We start from the raw sequence: 23,435 nt of genomic DNA on the forward strand, positions 1-23,435 counted from the left end.
TCAAAGCAGAAAATTAACTACATCGAGGGCACAGGATCCATTAATTTACAATTTTATTAAATCTGTCAATGAAAAACACAGACAAGACGCGATTCTGTCAATGTCATCAGGAAGAACAGTCAGCATGGCTGAAAGAGTGAGATCAGGAGGTTTTGGTGCAAAAAAAAACAAAACTCATCACGTACCCTTTATTGCAAAACTGTTGATTTTTTTCATCACCATCAAGAGCCCAGACAGAGCAGCACTGTTCAAGTAAGGAGGGAGGGGAGAGGTGACAACTGTGTAAAAAAAATCTGTCAATAATAATAATAATTAATAATAATAATAATAATAGTAATGACAAAAGAAATAAAAACATCTCTAATAGACAAACACAATCACCTCAGTATAAGACGAGATTCTGTCACGGTCACAACAACCAGAGAAAAGTTGTTTTCTTTTTTTTTCCTATTTTTTTTAATGAATTAAATAGTTTTTAAAAATATCTCACCATTTACTTATAGTCATCTTTTTTTCATTTATTGCGAAAAATAGGCAACTGGACTAATTGTGATGATGCGAGTCTTGTGTGTGTCTGTATGTGTGTGTGTGACAGAAATAGAGATTAAGTGGAGAGATATAGTGGAACGTCTTGGAGCGTTGGCACTGAGAGCAGCAGCGGTGTGTGGCGGTGCAGTACTCTCGGTCAGCCACCGGGTGGCACAGTTCAGTCTGAACATTCCTCTGGGGTTGAGCCATGGCAGCCCACCCTGCCTCCCCACCTCACCAGAGGAAGTCAAGTTCTGCCAACAACGGCCTCTGTTTTTTTTGGAATGATGCTTGTGTGTTGAAACTTTGTCCACGATCGCTTGTCTGCGTTGCCAAATCTCAGTTCTATGTACAAAGGTTTCAAATCCCTGAAGGACATCTACAAAGACAAGTGCAACCTCCATGTGACCGTCCCCTTTCCGGAGAAGCTCAGGGATAAAAGGGTTCCTCTATAGGGCTAAAGGAGAGGGGGGAATAGTACCGATCGGATCTGGTAAACGTGCCACAGTAGGAATCAACGGAATTGTTCTCGGGAGTAAAAGTCAGGAATGATGGCAGAGGATCAACAGTTAGGTTAGGAATGTCAAAAGCTGACAGAGAAAGGGTATGTAAAATAGTGATCTTCAGAGGGGGCACCAAAATATCCTAACGCAATTCTTTCTAGCAGAACGTCCAAGAGATGTGATGAAACTGGAAAGAAACCAGTGAAATGTACAAACAAAACAAGGCATCCATCGTTCGTTTGTCATATCCCTTCATGCTGATCCATCAGTCTCTCCATGCATTTTAAAAATAGTCTTTAAACCAAGCAGTCCTCCTCCATGTGAAACTGATTGTATTTTTTTTTTTTTTTTTGCTGGCCCTGCACTTATTCTGTCTGTCTGTTAGAATGTCAGTGTGGTGCCCCCTGGAGGACTGGCTGCCCTCCACCTCTCTGTGGTGGCCCCCAGGTAGGAGCTCATTTAGATGGGGGTGATGTGGGGAACCAAACGGGTGAGAAAGGCTTTTTGGGATTAGATTCTTGGTAGAAATCAGGGTGTAAACTTTTAGTCTGATGTGGGCTAGAAGAGGAGAAGGGTGGATGTAGGCAGATCTTGAGTGCAGGCACACCCACTCATTCTCACACACAACAACACTCACACCCATGTGTGTTTGAGGGCCTCGCTCTGTAAAGGTCATGGCAGGTGTTCTTGAGTTCTGGACTGTCAGCGCTGCAGCAAGGCTACTCACTGACTTTTCTTTCACGTTGCCAAAAAGATCTGCAGCTGTCAGTGGGTCGTGACTGCATCCAAGCAGGTTAAACTGAGAATTGGGAAGGGATAAGTAGACAGATGAAAGAGACTGGCTGACATCTTGATGGCAGAAGAGAAGAAGAAAGCACGTTTCTTTCACACAGACCCTGACTTCTCCCATTTTAGGACGTGGCCAGCATCCACCCTCTAATGATCCGATTCCTTTTGGGAGATGTTTAGGAAGACACAGCTGCTATGTCATGTTATCTCCAAGACTTGTCTTTACATTCCTTTTGGGAAAAGATGTGTGGGAGGCAAGCCTAGTCAGGTTAGCATGTAATGGATGTGTGCGATTGGGCAGGAAGGGAGTCTTTCTCAACTCTCCATATTGTGGTTCCACAGGGTGCCACCAGGGGGGGATGTTTGGGCTAACGGTTGGAGGGGGGAACAAAGGAGGAGGGCGATTGATCAGAGTTTGTGGCTACAAGTTGAGCCAGGGGTGGTTGAGGCATTCGCCGGCCGAGGCCCTCTTCTCGGGGACCATCTCCAGCATGGGCAGAAGGAAGTGAGTGAAGTGTCCGGCGTCTTCGTGCGACCAGCCGTACTTCTCCACCAGCACGTCGAACAAGGACCACGGCTTCAGCTTGGTAATGTGCCGCAGCTCACCTGCAGAGGGCCGAACAGAGCAGAGTCAATGACGGCACAGGAGGATGTGAGGACAAACAGCAGAGGTGTTTAACGGGTTGGTCCTCACAGGTACAAAAAAATGGATTTTCTCATTTTCAACAAATCCCAAGAATAAAAACAAAAACGATGATGAATGGATTCTACGCCAAAGTCCGATGTTTAACCTTATGTTTGCAGCTCTGGTATTGGTCAAAAATCTACAAAAACACATAATTCAGCCACAATGCTGAAGTGGAGTTAAATTTGATTCAATCCCACATTCGCTGTTCTGCATCAAATGAATTTTCATCTGCAACTGAAATTAGCATTAGTATACTTTACTTTACAAACTCCTATGTGAGTAACCTTTGTAGGAAATAGTTTTGCCTTTAAAAAAGTACTTGTCACCGTTATGACAGTAAGAAAGTACAGAAAGTGGTATTATTATTAGCTTTGATCTTAAGGTGGGATATGTTGATAACAAGAAAAACATGGAACATCATCAGCCTTATAGTTTAACTCTAGTGGTGTCCAGCCATGCAGATAGTATAGTTTTACTATGAGAGGTTTTCACATCAGAAGTAATTTTGGTTCTCAGCATCGAAATCTTGACGGGTCAGCAGCAACATGTTTCTAAAAACAATGTAATCAAAAAATTTAAAGGACATGAAGACAGAGTATAACAGTATGAGACTAATATGTGATCATGTAGAGGATATCTATGTGTCATGATTTAAACAATGAGTGCACCAATAATTGTATAACGACAGCATTTTAATCATCAGAGTGTAACTATGTGAAGAGGAATTTCTTTTGTGTATTTATCGATGAATTATTTATTTTTAAATCACGAATACAATTTGATTTCTCAGAAACCGACAAGGTGATAAGAATATCATCCAATATAAGACTTATTTTTTCTGGTATTGTTACAAGTGAAGCTAGCTGTTCTCATAAAGAAATGTGGCTGCTGAATTTTTACATTTAAATGTTTAATGTTTTCAGGACACAAACAACAATCTATATAAATATGCAAAAATGTCTCCAAATCATCTACATGGCTAGATTCCACTATTTCTTTCAGGGATTTGGGTGAACTGGCCATTTAACCAGATGCCATGGTAAGCCATGATTATGCAGACTCCAAACTCCAGACTGCAGCTGATTTCACTAATTACTTCACCTCTCTCTGTTTGAAGGTTTGCTAGCCAGTGAGGTGCTGCAACAATGGAGGGAAAACCTGCAGAGTCTTGGCTGAAAACCACAAAAACAGATGGGAAGCGATGGACAGAAATAGACAGAGAGATGGAAAGGTAATGGAAATCGACAAGGAGAGGAAGGTGTTCATTATTCAAGAGAGGAGGAAAACGGTTGGCTGGGTGTACAAGTCTGACAGAGAAGAAAGAAAGTGTGAGAGAATGATTAATGATGGAAGCGATCAAGACCGAAGGTCCAGTTCAAACCACGGCTGCCATGGTAACCTCTCTTTCTGCTGCACTGACTGGAGTACACAAGATGGGGGAATGGAAACCATTTGTCAAGAATTCTCTCACATTCTGCAAGGGATTGATTATGACACTGTGTTGACGTGTTTTCTTCAACATTAACCTTTACGGCTGTGTTACTTTTATTTTTTTTTTGGTGATAACAGAAACATTCTTAGGTCTACATTCTCACAAAAGTTAATTAAATTTTTCCAGGTGTTACATCTCCAGTCAATGCATCTGCTTTCCTTAAATTTAAACAAAAATCAGTGTGCATGATGGAAACAAGGTGACACAGCCGGCCGACTGCACTGCACGATCGAAGGCTTCTTGGCAGACAGGAGAAGCCCAGAGAGACAGAGCGAGAAAGTCAGACCAGATTAACAGAGCACCAAGAGATAAAAGGGAGAACATTGAGACATCAAGTGCAGGCTCAGACCTCAGATACAGACAACATCAAAGGCGGAATATTCAGGTCTCATGACACATTATGAAGAATATGTGAGCAGAAAGGATAGGAGATCGAGAGAAACTAAAAAGAGAATAAATGAGAGAGTGCAAGGGTTATCAGCTGTATCAAACACAGATCCACACACTTACCAGGCTCGTAGATGAGCAGAATCAGAAAGGCGTATGACACGCTAAGGTGAAGCCTTAGCATATATAGGCTGGGAATGCGACTTAACCATCATTGTTTCTTTTAGTTCTGCTACTTTTGCTGACTTCTGCTCACTACAAATTTGTAAATTATTACTCCTAATGTTTGATACATAACATATAATGACAAAACACTTGTCGTTAATTCTTTCTTCTTAATAATATTTTATAAAATTTAGTTTTTGATAAGAACATTAAACATCTGACTGATCCGCTATCTGTTCTACTACAAGCTAGTTTGTTCCAGTCTGTGTGAAGATAATACATTTTCTAATTATCTAAGAAAAATTAAGACAACTGCAACAAATTATTTGAATGTTCATTTAACAGAAATGGGCAACAAAGTTGAAATCAGTATCAGCATATCATCACAAATATTTTTCTATTAACTGATAAAATCATGCCAGGACAAGACCAAGTGCTATTTAAATCATATTGGTTTGAATTGGATAAAACGCTTCAAAAACTGATTTTGTTTGTTTTAGTTACAATGAGCTTGGATTCATTCATTTGAACAATTACTTAAAAATTAATAAAATAATACATTCCTTTTTTAACTAAGATATACGTTCATTTGGGACAGAAAATCTTAACCCTGGATAAACTGTGATCGTACTGAATTGTTGTGCAGTTGTACACTTTATTATTCATTTTTGCTGTGATTGACAACTTACCTGAGGCTATCTGGACCTGCCTTAATGCAGAATGTGTGCAAACGTTACTACACAACAACCACTGTTGGATCCAGCTTTTGGTACCACTACTGAGCTCCGCGTACGCTACAACTATCCCTCAGGATGAGGTCTACGCTTCACCTAACCAGCCGCTAACTAACCACGGTGTCGATTACCTTTCTTGGAGAAAAACTCTCGGCTGTACTTCCCGGCAGCGACCACTTTGCGTGGGACCTTCCCAAGGAGCTCCATGATCAGAGCGATGTGGTCTGCCCACCACCACATACATCACAAAGGGAACAGGCACGGTTCAGCATTACAGCATGCACGCACATCAACACACATACACTGGCTGAATGGTGCTGACACACACTGCTGTCCGAGGGCACTGCATGGACACATTCACAGACGGTTAAGATTCTTATTGCCGGCTTCACACTTTCAATGAAAAGATTCAGTTTTGACCAAATACTCTGCTAGTGTCCATTTCTGTCCCTCTTAGACATCTGTGTGTCCCAGTCCCACCAGATCTCTGGCCAGCGCTACCTCTTCTGTTGAAGAACTCCCGGGAATATTTTCCGGAGAGCGCAAAGTGCCTCGGAATACAGCCCAGCAGCTCTATGATGTGGGCTATGTGGTCTATGGAGGAGAGAGGAAGGTGGGAGTGAGGAGAGGGGGAGGGAAAAAGGAGGCCGAAAAAGACGAGGACGGGGAAGGAAATGTAGAGAAAAATACAGAGAAAGAAATGGCGACGCCAGACAGAGGAGAATTAACGGAAAGAGAAATCAAATGTGGGAAAAATAGAAACAGAGACAGGGGGTGAGGTGTATAAAAGACCACAAGGGGGTAAGGATGGGATCAAAAGAGAGGGAAGAGGAAGAAAAAAAGAGACAGTCACAGATAGTAAAGGAGAAAAACCTGTGTTAGTGAGCTGTGCCTCCACAGCAGAGGTGAGGAAATGAATAAAAGTGACATGCATTCAGATTGAGAAATGAATGAGCTGGATTATCAATGTGGCCTCAATGGTGGGAGATCAAAGGTACCGCTCTGTAAATCAGGATATCAGGATAAAACTGGCATTGGCTTACCGCCTGTGCAAAACATGCAGCGGGGAGTTAACTGTGTGTCACGTGCAATGAGGAAAAATAACAATGAGCCGAGTGAGATCAAAGAAATGTGGAGATGAAGGAGTGAGGTGAATATGAGGGTGAACACTTTGGGAATGTGTTGTGCTTTTCTAAGATTTAAAGTAAGAAAATGAGTGTGGCTAATGACTGAAGTCTACATGCAGATATACTGTTGTGATAGAGTAACATGAGATCTAAATACAGGTACACATATACTCACAGGATAACTGGCTAATGCTGCTCTGACAGTTAAGTTATTGAAGTGTCCATTTTTTCAAAAGTCTACATATTAAGCTGTGTGAGTTTTGTGTGTATCTATAACATTTGAACCATTCAGATTTCTGTGAACAGCAGATGAAGATGAGTGGAGGCATAGCGGCAGAATTAAAGGACAGGATTTACAGTTGACAGTGGATAGGAGGATTTGGGGAGAGGGATGGCTATACTTATAAACTAAGCTACGATTGGGACATTCTTACACATTATTTTATACAGTACAGTTAGCCTTGTTTTTTGCACAGTTTTTCTCCACTGTTAGTACACAATGTTGCAAATAGCAGTTTTGAGAATAGGCAGTGTGCTCGCAAAACAACAAATGCATGACTGAAACAGTCATACTAAAAACTTCTCTTTCTGTGCAGTTGGCAAAGTCAAATACTGAAAATGTTGAGACAAGTAATAGAAATAATATATGATAAGCCATAACACTTGCAGTTCTTTGTTGAATACACACCTTCAGAATGAATCAAATGAGAAATTGGATCAAATCGGCTTGCAATTGTTTTTCTTTTCATTGTTTCGTGCTTCTGGTTGGAATATACCATTAACACCCAGGGGAGTAGCCCACAACCAGACACAGACCTATTAGTTAGCATATCTGACCTTGCAAAAAATTTGAGTTGTCCTTACCTTTATGAATTTATGTGGCTATTCCTTTATTCATTCATTCATTAAACCTGTCAGCTATATTTAGGATTTGTTTCATATGCACACAGTCTCTCTGGGTCAGATACAGAGGGCTTAATATGACCATCAACAATAATAACAATATTCTAAATAATGGCTTTAATGACAGTGAAATGTTTGCATACATCCCAAAACCTCCGAAAACAGAATAAGCAATAACTTAATGCATGGTTAGAGTCATGGATGTGCTGCATACTATACATAATGCAAGTGTGCGACTGAGTCTGTGGGTTCCTGTGGACTCCTCCCTCATGTTAATGGTACATTCCAACCACAAGCGCAAGACACAGAAATAGAAAGTTCGAATATTCTGAAACAACGACCCAAAACTGAGAGAAAATTATCCATCTGTAAAGTAATAAAAAATGGGTAATGAAAGTTTGAAACCCATTTGTTCTCTGAATCATTTTGCCTTGCATGGACCATATTTCTTATTTCCATAAACTTTACTATTAAATGTGAGGTGAATTTAATTGAAGTTATAATAAATACTTAAATGTATTTGCAGTCGTTAAACCATAATCCATCTGAACAATGGAGAAAAACTGTGAAACCCATTAAGTAACAGTTAAATTTTGACAATGAAGACACTTTGCTTTTACACTGAGCATTTTCCCTCACTATTGATCAATTCTACATCTTTGAATCAACATCAGATCACATGTTTAAGACATAATGTCCAGTTATGACTTCCTCATGGAACAGACAACTGTAGAAGCTGACAGTGTTTATATATTTGCAAATGACATTTTGTAAATGTCAAAAAGGTTTAAATACTCACCCTCATCACGGGAGTAGTCCTCTCCAGAGTGGGGTTCGAACAGGTAATCTCCTGTGGCCAGCTCAAACGCCTGCAAGAGAACAAACTGAGCAGTCTAACACTGAATGTACACAGCATATGAGTCTATGTTTAGATGAACGTGTACTGTATATGTATGTAATATACTGTATACGGGCATGTGATCTCCTCACCATGCAGGCAGTGCTCCAGATGTCAGCAGGAGTACTGTAACCGGCTCCTATCAGGACTTCAATGGAACGGTACTGTCTCGTCTGGATGTCCTCTGTAAAATGCTTATGCTAATGAGGAGAGGAAAAAAGAGAAAGGAAGAGAGGAGAATGGCTTTCGGTTAATGTGTCAAATACACTAGAAATCACAACTAAAACAAACTCTCTGAATCCGTGTTAGTATTTTTTTAATCAATCAACACTAAGGCAACACTCAGCCAGTGCTTTTGTTTAATTAAAATCCATTAATCTTACGCCTTTGAAAATGAAACCTTGTCATAACCTGGTAATTGGTCATTTTAAATACGTGTGTGCAACTCTGGCCTGACCATTGCAACAGACGTGTTGTTCTGTCAATAACCTGAACACCATGGATGTGTGTGGGGCTGTAATTTATGCTTTTATCTGCATGTGTGTAATTATTGTGTGAGGCTTCAGTGCGAGATTAGTGCTTCTCAACAACCAGCCTGTGCACTGCTAGCTACTGCTGCTTGTCTCTAATCATTTCTGCTGTGTGAAAAGAGGCCCTACTGAAAGCAACAGTGCAAATCCAGCACAGAAGGGAAATCAGTGTTTAATGTCATGCTTGTTCTCCTGCTCTTCCTCCTCATCTTCCTTACTCTCCTTACCCTTATTTAAATATCTGCACCTCAAAGACTATAACCAAAACTCCCACACAAGTTTCAAACCCGAATGTCTACAATGTATGTGTACTGTGTTGTACCTGCTGCTTTTCTGTGAACTGCTAGCTTTAGTTAAATCTCCTCAATTTTTTAAACAAATACTAAAACGACTTCGCTCTTGTGCGATTTAAAAAATGTGCTTCAGGTCAAGTCATATCAAATTCCAGGTATTGTTTCTTACCACCCAGCAGGCATTTCCGAGATCAGCAATTTTGACTCGAATAGAGTCGGCGTTGCGAGGGTCCAGAGGGTTGATCAGGAGGTCTGCAGCTCTGGCCCTGACTGGAAGTGGACAAAGCAGAATAATATAATGTTAACACAGTAAACAGAGAAGAGTCCACACACTCTAATGTTCCAGTAGGCAATCATTCAAGACAAGGGTCACTTCAGCTCTTTTAACAAGAAATCCAAACATGAGAAACTTATTCTTATAATGTCTTCATTGAAGTAACCCCTAAGCTAGGAATTGGCAGTCAAGTTAATGATACTAAACTAAATGCTGTAGGAGGATGAGCAATGGTGATGCTGAGTCATAAATAATACCCAGAGGAGATGTTTGGACACGAAATTGTAATAATGAGTGATACTAAGTGTTATTTAACTGTGACAAAGACTAAAAGGAAGCATAAAACACTTCTCAGTAGGAATCATTTAAACTCAAATTGAAACATATTTGACATTTAGGGAAATCTGAATACCAACATGAACTGACTGTAGGAAAATGACTGAGATTCCTATTTTTTTGTTGTCTTGTTCATATGCCCATATGAGGTTTTTATATTCTCGAAGACATATAAAGGAAATAAGCAGTCGATGCCATGGCTGAGCATTTCCACATTAAAACAGCAGTGTATAAACTAGAAAAGCACCCAGAGAGCGCAGAACTCCATCAAAGTTGTTCAGTCGCTGTATCATTTCTGACAGATGAAATCTTTAAAAAAAATTAGTGGATCCTAATTATAAGCCACATCACTGACAAAATCTAATTAATTGGTCTTTGTGTCATTTCTGACTTTCTCTGAAAATTTCAGCAAAATCCATTTATCCATTTTGAGTAATGTTGCTAACAGAGAGACAGATCAACCAAAGCTGATCATCACACAACTCCACTGAGGGGCTGCCTCCTTGGCGGAATTTGAAAGTCTCAAAAACACGGATTCAGATTTTCATACGTAACAAATGTCTGCATTATTGTTCTTCAGAATGAGTTTCTGGTCCCAACATACATGGCTGAATTACTCCAGTATTACAATGTATTGGCCAATGTGTACTCAACAGTAGTTTTACTGTGTTTGAACCAAGTCAACAATGAGATGGTGTGTTTGAGGTACATCACGTGGCAGAGCAGTAGGTGGGAAAATGGGGGAACCTGCACTGATCCACATATTCTACAGCAGGCAACAGATAAGGCATTTTAAGGCAGGAAGGCTTTTATTCATGGAAAAACTTCAGAATTTGTAATTTTGACACACAGAAATAGCTTTTAGAGGTCAAATCAATGACTGGAAAGGGACTTTGAATGAGGTCCTAAACATTGTTAGCCATAGTGAAACTGCAGCATGTATCAGAGGTGGGAGTTGTAGGGGTAAGGAGTCAGAGACCGAGATCCAGAGAGAAAATAAATCTATAAACTGTAACAAACACAAAGAGACATGGAAAATTGAAAGACAGCAAATTAGCAATGACGGTTTGTTCTTCTGACAAAGAAGAGGAGAGAAACTGCCTGTGCAAGGCTACATAACGTTACCTCTCACAGAGAACTACGCTTTTAATGATACCATGTAGCTGGATGCCATATTATTTGCTATTGTTGACATTGACAGGAACCATAAAATTTCTTTTCTGCCATCTCAAAAACTTGACATTGAGTTTAAAATTCAGAGCTGCTCCTTGTGAACCCCTTTATATTCAGCTATTACATGTTGCCTAGCAACAACACAAATGACAGCAACTCTGAGGCTCAGGAACAAGAACTAAACACTGATCAGCCATAGCATTAAAAAAAATTATACACACACACATATATACATGCATACATACATACATACATACATACATAGATAAGATCCCTGGTTTGCATCCAGGCCTGGGCCTGGGATCTTTCTGCATGGAGTTTGCATGTTCTCCTCATGCATAGTGGGTTTTCTCCGGGTACTCGGCTTCCTCCCACAGTTCAAAAACATGCTCGAGTTAATTCGTAATTCTAAGTCATCCGTAGGTGTGCATGTCAGTGTGTTTGTTTGTCTCTATGTGTAGCCCTGTGATACACTGTGACCTGTCCAGGGTGTCCCCTGCCTTCGCCCTGAGTCAGATGGGATACACTCCAGCCACACCCACGACCCAAATGGGTATAAGTGCCCCTGCCTCTAAAACAGCTTTGACCTGCTGAGGCCTGGACTCAACAACGCCTTTGAAGATGTTCTGTGGTATCAGGCATAAAGACGTGAACAACAGAACTTTAAGTCCCGGAGGTTGAGGACTAGCATGGTCAGCTCATCCCACAGATGCTTAATTTAACTAAAATCTTGGGAACTCAGAGCCCAAGTAATCACACTGAAGTCTGTCATGTTACTCAAACCATTCTTGAACAGTTTTGGTTCTGTTGAAGGGTTGTTATGATTGTGAAAGAGGCCGATGGTATCAGGGAATACTGTAACTATGAAGGTGTAAGTGGTCTGTGACAATGTTTAGAAAGGGACTACGTGTCAAAGTAACATCCACATGAATGCTAGGACCCAATATTTCCCAGCAGAGCCTTGGCCAGAGCATCACTCTGAGTTTGCCAGCTTGCCTTCTTCCCACAGTGCATCCTGCTGCCACCTTTTCCATAGGTCAACGACGCATATGCATCCAGTGATCCACATGATGTAAAAGAAAATATGACTCATCTGACCAGGCCACCTTCTTCCATTGCTCCTTGGTTGAGTTCTGACGTTCACATGGCTATTGTCGGCGTTTTCAGCAATGGACAGGAGTCAGCATGGGCACTCTGACTGGTGACTGCGCAGCTAAATACAAAACAAGCTGCAATTCACTGCGTGTTCTGAAACCTTTCTATCATAACCAGGATCAGTGTTTTGTGCCATTTGCACTACAGCAGTTCTTCTGTATATTCAGACCACACTTTCCAATCTTCCCTCTCCATGAACATCAATGTGTCTAAGTCGTTCATAACCCCATCTCCAGTTCACCAGTTGTCCTTCTTTGAACTAATTTTAGTAGCTCCTAACCACTGCATACCAGAAGCACCATCAATTATCTGCTCTGATTATCTATCCATTACAGTTTGGTCAGCGTCAAAGCCACTCAGATCCTTATGCTTGCAGATTTTCCCTGCTTCCAACACAATCATTTCAAGAACTGACTTTTCACTTGCTGTCTAATATATCCACCCCTTGACAGGTGCCAATATAATGTCATAGTCAATGTTAGTCACTTCACCTGTCAGTGATTTTAATGTTGTGGCTGATCTGGGTACATTAATTGGCCAAAAACATTATAACTGCCTCCAGATGAGGTGAATACTGTCGATTATCTTGACGATGAAGATGAAGATGTCAAAGTGTGGGATATATTAGACAGTAAGTGAACATTTGATTGTATTAGTCAACGTGTCGGATGAGCATCACTGACACAACAACGTTTGTGGAGTGCTCCTGCTCAGCAGTGATTGGCACCCATCATCAGTGGTTTGAGGACAGACAAACCATGAAGCTGCAACAACAGGCTGTCCCACTGAAATCACATGAGAGTTAATTTAATGATGGTCACTGGGGGCTTTTGTTACACCACAAAATGTGCTGTTTACCTGGCAAAGAGATGACACCAGGGAGCACTGTATGAAAAAGACAAACCAGTGGAGAAAGTGTGACGCTCTGAGCTTTGCTGCAGCCCAAGAACAACCCATCATTAATTGCCTGAGTGTCATACATGCCTGAGTGTCATACATGCATACATTCCATACATGGAATGGTTGAAAAAATACGACAGAGTTTAAGGTGTTTCCATGTCATCCGGATGCCTGGGATCTTTATTTGATCTGTATGATGCACTGGATCAGCAATTCCAACTTGTGTAGCCTTCAACTTGCAGCCTACAGGACTAAAAGAATCTGCTGCTACAGTGTTAGAGCATGATACCTTAGGACACCTTCAGAGGTCTTCAGAATTGGAGTTCACATCACAGCGGGTCAGAGGTGTTTTGGTCCAAGTAAGTGGACCAGCAGGTGCAGGTAGTCATAATGCTTTGGCTCATCAGTGTTTAATGATGCTTAATACAGATATAGTTGCAGTTACAGATATTTTAAAATTTGATTACATATGACATTTTGTTGGAATATGCCCAAGGTTACTCTGGTCATACCCGTATATCTGAGCGGTTCGTAGATCATGGTATGTACTAATTGTCATCAGTGTTATCATCCCTGACCTATTGAACACTTTGACGCTCTATTATGGATCCTTTGAATTTGGAAATCTTTAATTATTCCTGAATTTAATCATTTTGTGTGTGTAAATCAGTAAATACTGGACAACCATATCTCACCTTTGGGTGTGTCTCCTGTGCTGGAGGATGACACAGTACGGCTGCGGTCTGCAGTGGGGCTGTTTGGTAAAGGTCCTGCACCGATGTCTGCTGTCCCAACAGAAATGGGGTTTCCTGGCTCAGGATCCAAGGGCAAGTCAGGGAAAATGGGCAGTGCGCCCAGATGGCGCTCACTGGAGCCGTTGGTCAGTCCTGACTCGCCCAGTTCGCCGTTATACATCTCATAGCCTGAACTGAGAGAGTTGTCCCTGTCTGTGTAGCTGAGCTCGGACTCCACCAGGGGGCAGAGGAGAGGCTCGGGGGTGGGCGAAGGAGGCAGAGTTGTGCCAGGGTTCGGTTTCAATCCTTCAGATCCCAGCAAAACATGCCCATTGGTTTTGGCCGAATTGGTTTTATTGTTGTGGGGTTTGATGGGCGAGATGTTGTCCGTGACGAGGTCAGCGGTTGTGTCATCATCCTCGTCATCTTCTTCATCTTCCTCCTCCCCTTCTTCCTCATCCTCCTCCCCCTCCCCCTCCTGCTCCTTTAACTCCTCTTCTTCCACCACTGCCTCCTCCTCTGCTTTGCTCTCACTCTTTGGCTCCTCTGTCTCATTCTCCTCTGTCTCAGTCTCTTTATCCTCCTCCTCCTCTTCTTCGTCTTCTTCCTCCTCCTCTTCCTCCTCCACCTCCTCCTCCTCTACCTTCTCCTCCGTCTCCTCCTCCTCATTCTCTGTCCCTTTCAATCCCTCCTCCTCCTCCTCTTCCTGCTCCTCCCGCTCCTCTTGCTCTACATCTGTTTGTGTTGGATCTCCATTACCTTCCTCTGAGACGGGGGGAATGGGGGCATCTTTTTCAGCAATGGGCGTAGGTTCATCCTCCTCTTCCACCTCCTCATCAGGTTCTTCATCGGTGATGTGAAGTGCCTCGCTCTGCTCCTGGGGAGGTGCTGCACCTGACATGGAGAGAAGAAATAAAAAAACTGTAAAGACTGGAAGTGGGTGGGAAGGCGATATACAGTAAGCGCAATCAAAGACAGTGTAGGCAGAGAAAAAGAGTGTGAAAAGATGAAAAAGATCAGAGAGAAGGAGGCAAAAGCGAGAGTACGAGAATGAAAGAGACAAAAGGTGCAGAGACAGAGGGTGGAGGAGGGAGACTGAGAAAGACAGTTTCTTTTTTTTTTTTTGTGAATCAGCCTAGCCTCCCATGCACAGCGGGACTAGCGTGGGCCGAGTGGTTGGAGCCAATCCACATCCTATTCATTCACAGACAGACTGCACAAACCTGCACACACATACTCATATGTTCACTCATGATGCAGCTCTGTCAAAGCCGCTGCTCTGTTTTTGAAAAATTCTGTTCTAGCTGTTGACAACCCGACTATGGTGTTTGAACTAAATAAATTACTCACTTTTCAGTCAGGGAACATTTCACTGAAAATATGCCATTAGACTGCAGCAAATGTTTTCTTTATCTCAAATTAAACTCTAAGGATCTAAAAAGATTGTACACCACACTGTTTAAATTAATAATAAACACTATAGTGTGATGTAGGTTTAAAAAAAAACCTAAAAATAACAAAAACTATATTAAACTAGTGACTGCCAATGAATGCAAAGTGAAATACTCTTAGGTTCTTGTGAGGTGATAAAGTGTATTCTGCTTTGCATTATGGTGATCCAATTCAGCCAAAATGAGCTTTCTGAACCAGACTGCCTTTAATAAACAATAATTCTCTATGCTAACCAGATAATCAGATGGGATTGTCAATTTGTCTCCCTTAAAATGAGATGAAATGGGAATTAAGTTCATTTCAGTTCTGCCGGTGATGAGTTAGAGGTCTGAAAACAGGCCGCGAGGATGCAATGGAACAAATACATTGCAAATGGGACCTATAAACAGCCAGTATGATATCACAAAACCACATAACAAAAGCAAAAAAGATGTGTTAGGAAGTGTCAATAAGCCACAAGCTTCTAAAGCGGTCAATTGACATTAGTTTAATTATAATGAACTGTATGTAAGGTAACTTTCTGAAGCAGTATTTAGACCAAATGACGTATTTAAAATGATAATAAAACATGTACATGCACACTCAACAAACGAGAATACACAATGTGCTTAGCATAAACGTCATTGTAAAACTGCTATTTAAAACACGAATAATACCAAATATGCCAGTGTTAATTCTGAGGACACCCAGGCTCGAAGACAAGATATTTTGTGGCACAGCCATAAAAAATTACACTTCAAGTTCTACGTAAGCGGTTATTTGTTGGTATCCCACAAGGTGCCAAGATAAATCTGAGAGGTCGTCAAATGATCAAAGGGATAAGAAAAAAAATCTGCTCACGTTAACGGTTTTGTGTATCCACTAACTTTTTTTGTGTGTAATATTGGAGATTTTGGCTTCATTATTACTCATTTGAACTGTGGAGGAAGGTCCAAGGCCAAAATATGTTTGATTGTTAAAAAACTATTTAGTTTCACAAAAACATTCACCTTTGGATCAAGCTCTTGTAATCACATGACTCACATGTATGATTAGTCAGCCGGATGGGCCTCTCCCTCTCTCCTCCCTCCTCCTCCTCGTCTTCGCCATCCTCCTCATCGTCATCATCGTCGTCGCTCTCTCCCAGGGCCATGCTGGGACCCAGCTCTGGTTGTGGCTGCTGCAGCGGCGACGGCAGGTCGTGTTCAAGTGCCCCTTTCTCTCCCCCCTCTTTGGCTCGCTCTTCCCGTTTCTCCGCCTCTCTCTCCAGGGCTTCGATCTCCAACATCCGCCTTTCCAGCAGCTCGGCTTGCCGCTTTTGTTTCTTCTTCAGCTTCTTTTTCTTGTTTTTGGAGATCTTTCCCACCTGGGATTAAAAAAAAAAGGACAGGAGAAAGAGACAGAGAGTCAAAAGGAAGCCAAAAACACAAATGAGTAGTAGGTATTTAAGGAATAAAAGGCTTTGATATTTGATACATATTTGAATGGTGGGTGATGATGTATACGTTGACTAACATTTCCTCTGTATACACACGTGGACAAAATTGTTGGTACCCCTCAGTTAAAGAAGGAAAAACCCACAATTCTCACTGAAATCCCTTGAAACTCACAAAAGTAACAATAAATAAAAATTTATTGAAAATTAAATAATCAAAAACAGCCATTACTTTTGAATTGTTGATTAACATAATTATTTAAAAAAACAAACTAATGAAACAGGCCTGGACAAAAATGATGGTACCTCTATAAAAGATTGAAAACTATTTGACCAGAGTGACATGATTAACTCAGGTGTGTCATTTAATTGACATCACAGGTGTTTCCAAACTCATAATCAGTCAGTCTGCCTATTTAAAGGGAGACAAGTAGTCACCCTGCTGTTTGGTGAAAAGGTGTGTACCACACTGAACATGGACAACAGAAAGCGAAGGAGAGAATTGTCCCAGGACATCCGAAAAAAAATTATAGACAAACATCTTAAAGGTAAAGGCTATAAGACCATCTCTAAACAGCTTGAAGTTCCTGTGACAACAGTGGCTCATATTATTCAGAAGTTCAAGACCCACGGGACAGTAGCCAACCTCCCTGGACGTGGCCGCAAGAGGAAAATTGATGACAAATTGAAGAGACGGATCGTTGGAATTGTATCCAAAGAGCCCAGAGCAACCTCCAAAGAAATTAAAGGTGAACTCCAAGGCCAAGGTACATCAGTGTCAGATCGCACCATTCGTCGTTGTTTGAGCCAAAGTGGACTTCATGGGAGACGACCAAGGAGGACACCACTGCTGAAAAAAACTCATAAAAAAGCCAGACTGGAATTTGCAAATGTCCTTTGGACAGATGAGACCAAACTGGAGCTTTTTGGTAAGGCACATCAACTCTATGTTCATAGACTCAAAAACCAAGCATACGAAGAAAAGAACACTGTCCCTACGGTGAAACATGGAGGAGGCTCAGTAATGTTTTGGGGCTGCTTTGCTGCATCTGGCACAGGGTGTCTTGAAAGTGTGCAAGGTACGATGAAATCTGAAGACTATCAAGGCATTCTGGAGAGAAATGTGCTGCCTAGTGTCAGAAAGCTTGGTCTCAGTCGCAGGTCATGGGTCTTCCAACAGGACAACGATCCAAAACACACAGCCAAAAACACCCAAGAATGGCTGAGAGAAAAGCGTTGGACTATTCTAAAGTGGCCTTCTATGAGCCCAGATCTGAATCCCATTGAACATATGTGGAAGGAGCTGAAACATGCCATTTGGAGAAGACACCCATCAAACCTGAGACAACTGGAGCTGTTTGCTCATGAGGAGTGGGCCAAAATACCTGTTGACAGCTGCAGAACGCTCATTGACAAATACAGAAATCGTTTAATTGCAGTGATTGCCTCAAAAGGTTGTGCAACAAAATATTAAGTTATGGGTACCATCATTTTTGTCCAGCCCTATTTCATTAGTTTGTTTTTTTAAATAATTATGTTAATCAACAATTCAAAAGTGATGGCTGATTTTGATTATTTAATTTTCAATACATTTTTATTTATTGTTACTTTTGTGAGTTTCAAGTGATTTCAGTGAGAATTGTGGGTTTTTCCTTCTTTAACTGAGGGGTACCAACAATTTTGTCCACGTGTGTACGAACTATCAGCACATTTTAAAAAGGATATACATTTTTTTGGCTAGTATATGGGTTGAGAAATTAGCGTTCTCTGTGAGCTTTTAATACATGGTGATGTGGTTTTACTTTCAGTTGTTTAACCTGCCACATCCAATCCTGATGACACAGCTGAGTTACAGCGGAGTGATAAGTTCTAAATAATGAATAACTGTGGATATTTTTTCTGAACTTCAACTGTAACTGATGCCAATTTTGTCATCAATGTTTAACTTAAAAAGAAATAACAGATTATGGACAAAGTTAAGCTATGTTAACATTTTAAAATCTCATGGAATTAGATGAAAAAACAGTTCTAAAGCTACAAACAGGGATATTTTTACTTGCTTTGTTTAGAAGTTAGATAACTTTCACAGTACAGTGCACTCCTTGATCTATATATTAAGCTCGGAAATCTAAAATAATTGTAATCCTATTTAATGAAGATTCTTTGAACGAACTAAGCATATGTTCCTGCTCATATAGAATAGTAGATGCTTTGATGTGAAGACTAACATTAGCAGTGAAATACTGTCAAGAAATTTAAAGGCGCTTCTACACTCAACAAAAATATAAATGCAACACTTTTGTTTTTGCTCCCATTTTTTATGAGATGAACTCAAAGATCTAAATCTTTTTCCACATACACAATATCACCATTTCTCTCAAATATTGTTCACAAATCTGTCTAAATCTGTGATAGTGAGCACTTCTCCTTTGCTGAGATAATCCATCCCACCTCACAGGTGTGCCATGTCAAGATGCTGATTAGACACCATGATTAGTGCACAGGTGTGCCTTAGACTGCCCACAATAAAAGGCCACTATCACAGATTTAGACAGATTTGTGAACAATATTTGAGAGAAATGGTGATATTGTGTATGTGGAAAAAGTTTTAAATCTTTGAGTTCATCTCATAAAAAATGGGAGCAAAAACAAAAGTGTTGCATTTATATTTTTGTTGAGTGTAGTTTGTGTGTTGCGTATGTTTGTGTGTGTGTGCATTCCTCTCATTTCATACTCACATCAGTTGTACTCACCGGTTTGAGCTGGGGGGCTGTGCTAACTGACAGACAGAAAGAAAAACAACAGCAATCAGACGCTTCAAAGTTTCACCGACATCAATCCGTCACACCGCTGAGCTCACAGTTGACAGTGCGTTTTAGGTCACTAAGTTTTGTTGCACACGCTCCCTTTAAAAACTTAATAAAGAATCTGAGGTGAAAAGATTGCAAACCAGTTCAGAAAAATGGCTTTCACACTCCAACGACCTAACTCGCTCATTCCAGATCTATATCAGTATTGGTTTGCTGTTCTCAAGGCTTCATCTCTTCAGTCGATAAACCTTAAAAGAGCTACAGTTCAGTGATACTTCATATATAAACAAACAGTTCTAGGTTTGAGTGTTATCCATTTCCAAACATATCTGCAAATTAAATAGGTTCAGTTTCTCATATTTTTTGGTAATATGCGCAGTCAATAGTGAAAGTGGTGCACACACACCACTAACTTAGGGATGCATGGATTTTTATTTTGACTGGTCAAGGGTTTCCACCTTAGCAGCTCAGCAAGTACAACAACATCACACTGCATTTTCTGTACCCCAAAAATATTTCTAAATGAACCTGCTTTAACAGTCTGTATGGTATGTTGCCCTTTGTGTCCTCCGTAGCTTCAGTCGTCTCTGAAATACATCACAAATATGTCTTTTCAAATAAAGCAGAAATAGAAGATGTGTGCCTTTGAAGCACACGTCTCCACTCATTATAATGTCAATAAAACATTTATTTATTTTGTATCTTCAACCCCAGACAGATTCTGTCACCACCAGGCCCGCATGTTTTGACAGCTGATGGTTTTGTGCCCCATTTGACGTGTAGAAATGTAAGCAGTATAATTGGTTACCCTAAGGCTGAAAAAGACTCCATTGGCTGATGCAAGAAATTGACAGCTCATTGGGGGGTTCAGCAAGGGGACAGGGTTCATATTGAGTTCGTCAAGAGTATGTTTCAAGAACTTGAGTTTTTTTCCTTGGTGACAAGAGATGAAAAAAAGGCAAGAAATGTCTCTGTGAAGCACCAAACAGGAAGCAGCTGAGGAGGCACAAAAGGTTTCTCTGAGAATTCCTCTTGTGACGAGTACCTCAATATTAAATATGGTCTTTTGGAGGGAAAAAAGAGGCCTTATTACTTTTCATGGCGTACACTTTATTACATTTGTTGGAAAATCAGGATTATGAGCTGGATTATGAGCTATTTTCCTCCTACATATATTGCAGATGTCACCTTTTAGCTAAAATCTAAATTAAGGTTTAAAAGCTGCATGTCTGACATGAATGCAGTAATTTAACAGACTTCACTTTAATATTGTGGAACTAGGCTGCTGCTAGGTTCTCCTCCACAAAGTTGAGGTTTCTTGGGGTTTCTTTACTAAATTTGGTAACAAAGTTCAGGGAAAAAAGGGAATTGTAAAGATTTTAAGTTTGAGAAATACTTTGGTTTTCTTGCTAAGAGTTAGGTGGAAGAGTCTGGTCTCTGTGTGGTCTATACAGCACCTTTCAAAGTCACACAGAGTGTTACAAAACAAACAAATGGGAAGAGCAAAAAGAATCAGGGCTTAAAATGTAAATAAGATAAAATAATTGAAATGAACACAAGAATTATCATCCGATGAACAAAAAAGTCAAATGATAGCAATATGTTGCAAAAAAGAGATTTAATAGATGCCTGAAATTCTCAGTTTTGAAGCCAAGTGGCCCAGAGAGCCTTTGATGACAAGTGGAGAATTGGGAACCCTTAGCATGGACCAGAAACTGGGGGAAGTACAAGGAGTTGCACCACTAAAGCTACAAAAGTAACACAGACAGTACATACAGATGTAAATGTGGTATTAATGTCTGCAAGTAAGTCTTGCAGGAAATTTCCCAAAGCTTTCTCATTTTACACACAGTGAGAATGTTTGCGTGTCCCTACCTGCTGATCCAGATGGTGGTGGGGCTCCAGCTTTCTGCCATTCAGTTGCCTCCATGGCCATACGCCTGACAAAGACGTCATCCACACACATAAGGATGTTCTCCGGCTTGATGTCCGTGTGGATGATTTTACATTTTGTGTGGAGGTAGTCCAGACCCTGCAGGACCTGCAAACACATCGGGACAAACAGAACACACTTAATACTTAAAAAAACATGCTCATACTTCTTGTTTAGGCATGTACACAGCCTAAAAAAATGCAAACATTTGCCCTTTCCCTGTCCAGATCTCCTTCTTTGAGCCTCTCTCTTTCATTTGTTTCTTTCTCTGAGACAAATTACCCATTCTTCTAATGCTTGTCAGTGTCTGAGGGCAGCGAGGAGAGACTGGTGATGTTTTTGTTTCACTGTTTCTTTCATTTGTCTCTGTCTAGAGGCCTCGAGACTGAAGCAGAGAACGGCCTCATTTAATTTCTACTCATCTTCAGCTCAGCTTTCAAGAGGCTGGCAGTGGCTGAGATGGCTAAACAACTTCACATGCTGATCAGGTGGCTGAGAGGAAAATAAAATGCCTCCAAGTCCTGCATCTGTGAATAGCAGTGGGACTAAAGTGTGAAGTGAACAACTGTATGCACTTATGCTCATTGGCCTAACTATTGCATTTGCATTTATATATTTGATTGCTGTATCTGCTGTTTTATTTAGCTTTTTTTATACCAGCCTTTCAGTCCATCTATTGCAAGCAATATTTGGGACGAGGAAACAGAACAAGTTACAAAGTTTTCTTAACCTTTACTCCTGTTTATTTGTGGATAGAAAAAGTCTGTATATTAACATGCATTTCATGATATGCAAGGTTTGTTTTTGCCCATAAAGAGGCTAGTAAAGTAATATCTCTGATTTATTAAGGGTTAATACAGTGAACAACAAGGCAGAAGCTGGTGCTTGTCATTTCAACCAATATATAAAAACTATCCAGCTATAGAAACTTAAAATGGCCTTCTCACATCGTTGTTATGAGACACGTCAAAAAATTGTCCCAGTTAAGTCAGTGATTAACAGAAAGATTGAAATGATAGATTCGTACTTTTCCATGACTAATCCACAGACATAGCATTCATATGGACATTTAAACAGCTTTTTTCTTGCTATATTCATTTTTCCTCTTCATACCAGGCTGGTGATTTCAATGTAGGCGATAAAATTGTATGACATCCTTATTCTGTGCAAAAAGACTGATATGTTCCATCAGCTTTCTGGGATAGTCAAATCAAATAGAGAGCTTCTAAAATTACTGCAAAATTCTTTGTTTGTGTGGCTCTCGTCCCACAGACAGCACAGAAGCATTGTCTGTGGAATAAGAAAATATGTTTTACAAAAATTTAAACCTGCATAATCACATTAGCTACAAAAAAAACTTTGGAATATGTTTTTGCTCAAAACAATCACTGTAGATTTTTTCCCTCATCTCTTACAGTGTGAAGAGAAAGTTTAAGGCTTTTGTACTGACACACAAATATCTGAACCTATCCGTGAAGACACACAGCGTTTCATATGCTTGAACGGACACAATGGTACAAAAGCATCAGTAAAACTCCAATTTAATAATGGAGATATGAGACTATTTTGTTGAATATAAAATAGACAGAATTATATATTGTCTATACCCCAGTACATTCCCACAAGAACCTAAACACAATGTGGATTTTTGCCTGGAGAAGACTTTCAGAACTCCAGAAAGAAATGCAACCCAAACTTGAAGTGAATCCTTTAATAAAGTTCATTGATGTATATAAAGTATTTCAAATTAAAATATTGGAAGATTTAAGAATTCCAAGTTGAAAATGTTTGATTTAATTTTTATCAAGATTTGGTTTTGAGATTTTGTAATTCCTCGACTAGAATGGTCATCCCACTTTTACATTTAGTGCACATTCTCTATTACTTCTACTCTTGTAATTTTAAGCAGATCTTTGACATGATACATTTTTATTTAATGCTAATCTTAATCGCTCTTTTACCTTTTCACTCTCCTTTTTATCTGTAGTTTTATAGGTTTTTTTTTTTGGTGATGTGGTTATTGGAGCCATACAATAGAAAATAAGCTGCCCTTTAGAAATGGATGATTTTCACAGCAATCCAAAGCAGAAGTGAAACAAATTTCACTAACAATTGTTTGGTTCCATCAAGCATCGCAGTGAGCCAGGACGCTGAGTCAGCATGCGTAGAATTAGTTCCCTGGAACTAGCTCAATTAAAAGGAACCCAGATACATTTT

The 23,435-nt window shown here is 40.3% G+C and overlaps 1 protein-coding gene across 7 annotated transcripts in view; it reads right to left on the reverse strand.

Moving 5' to 3' along the window:
- Positions 1-36: 36 nt before the first annotated feature.
- Positions 37-23,435, reverse strand: part of srpk2 (SRSF protein kinase 2) — a 75,468-nt gene continuing 52,069 nt past the window's right edge. For 2 of the 7 annotated variants that reach the window (XM_051952820.1, XM_051952822.1), the window contains 10 exons: positions 21,161-21,326; positions 19,214-19,254; positions 16,085-16,406; positions 13,571-14,503; positions 9,207-9,307; positions 8,307-8,414; positions 8,116-8,185; positions 5,788-5,880; positions 5,418-5,510; positions 37-2,426 (listed from right to left, as the gene is read on the reverse strand). In XM_051952820.1, coding sequence (XP_051808780.1) covers positions 2,242-2,426; positions 5,418-5,510; positions 5,788-5,880; positions 8,116-8,185; positions 8,307-8,414; positions 9,207-9,307; positions 13,571-14,503; positions 16,085-16,406; positions 19,214-19,254; positions 21,161-21,326 — 2,112 coding nt within the window. In that variant the 3' untranslated portion in view covers positions 37-2,241. The remainder of the gene's footprint in view (positions 2,427-5,417; positions 5,511-5,787; positions 5,881-8,115; positions 8,186-8,306; positions 8,415-9,206; positions 9,308-13,570; positions 14,504-16,084; positions 16,407-19,213; positions 19,255-21,160; positions 21,327-23,435) is intronic. The other 5 variants (XM_051952821.1, XM_051952825.1, XM_051952823.1 and 2 more) reach the window with 5 other exon arrangements.

The sequence above is a fragment of the Acanthochromis polyacanthus genome, chromosome 8, assembly GCF_021347895.1.
Source record: "Acanthochromis polyacanthus isolate Apoly-LR-REF ecotype Palm Island chromosome 8, KAUST_Apoly_ChrSc, whole genome shotgun sequence".
NCBI lineage: Eukaryota > Metazoa > Chordata > Actinopteri > Pomacentridae > Acanthochromis > Acanthochromis polyacanthus.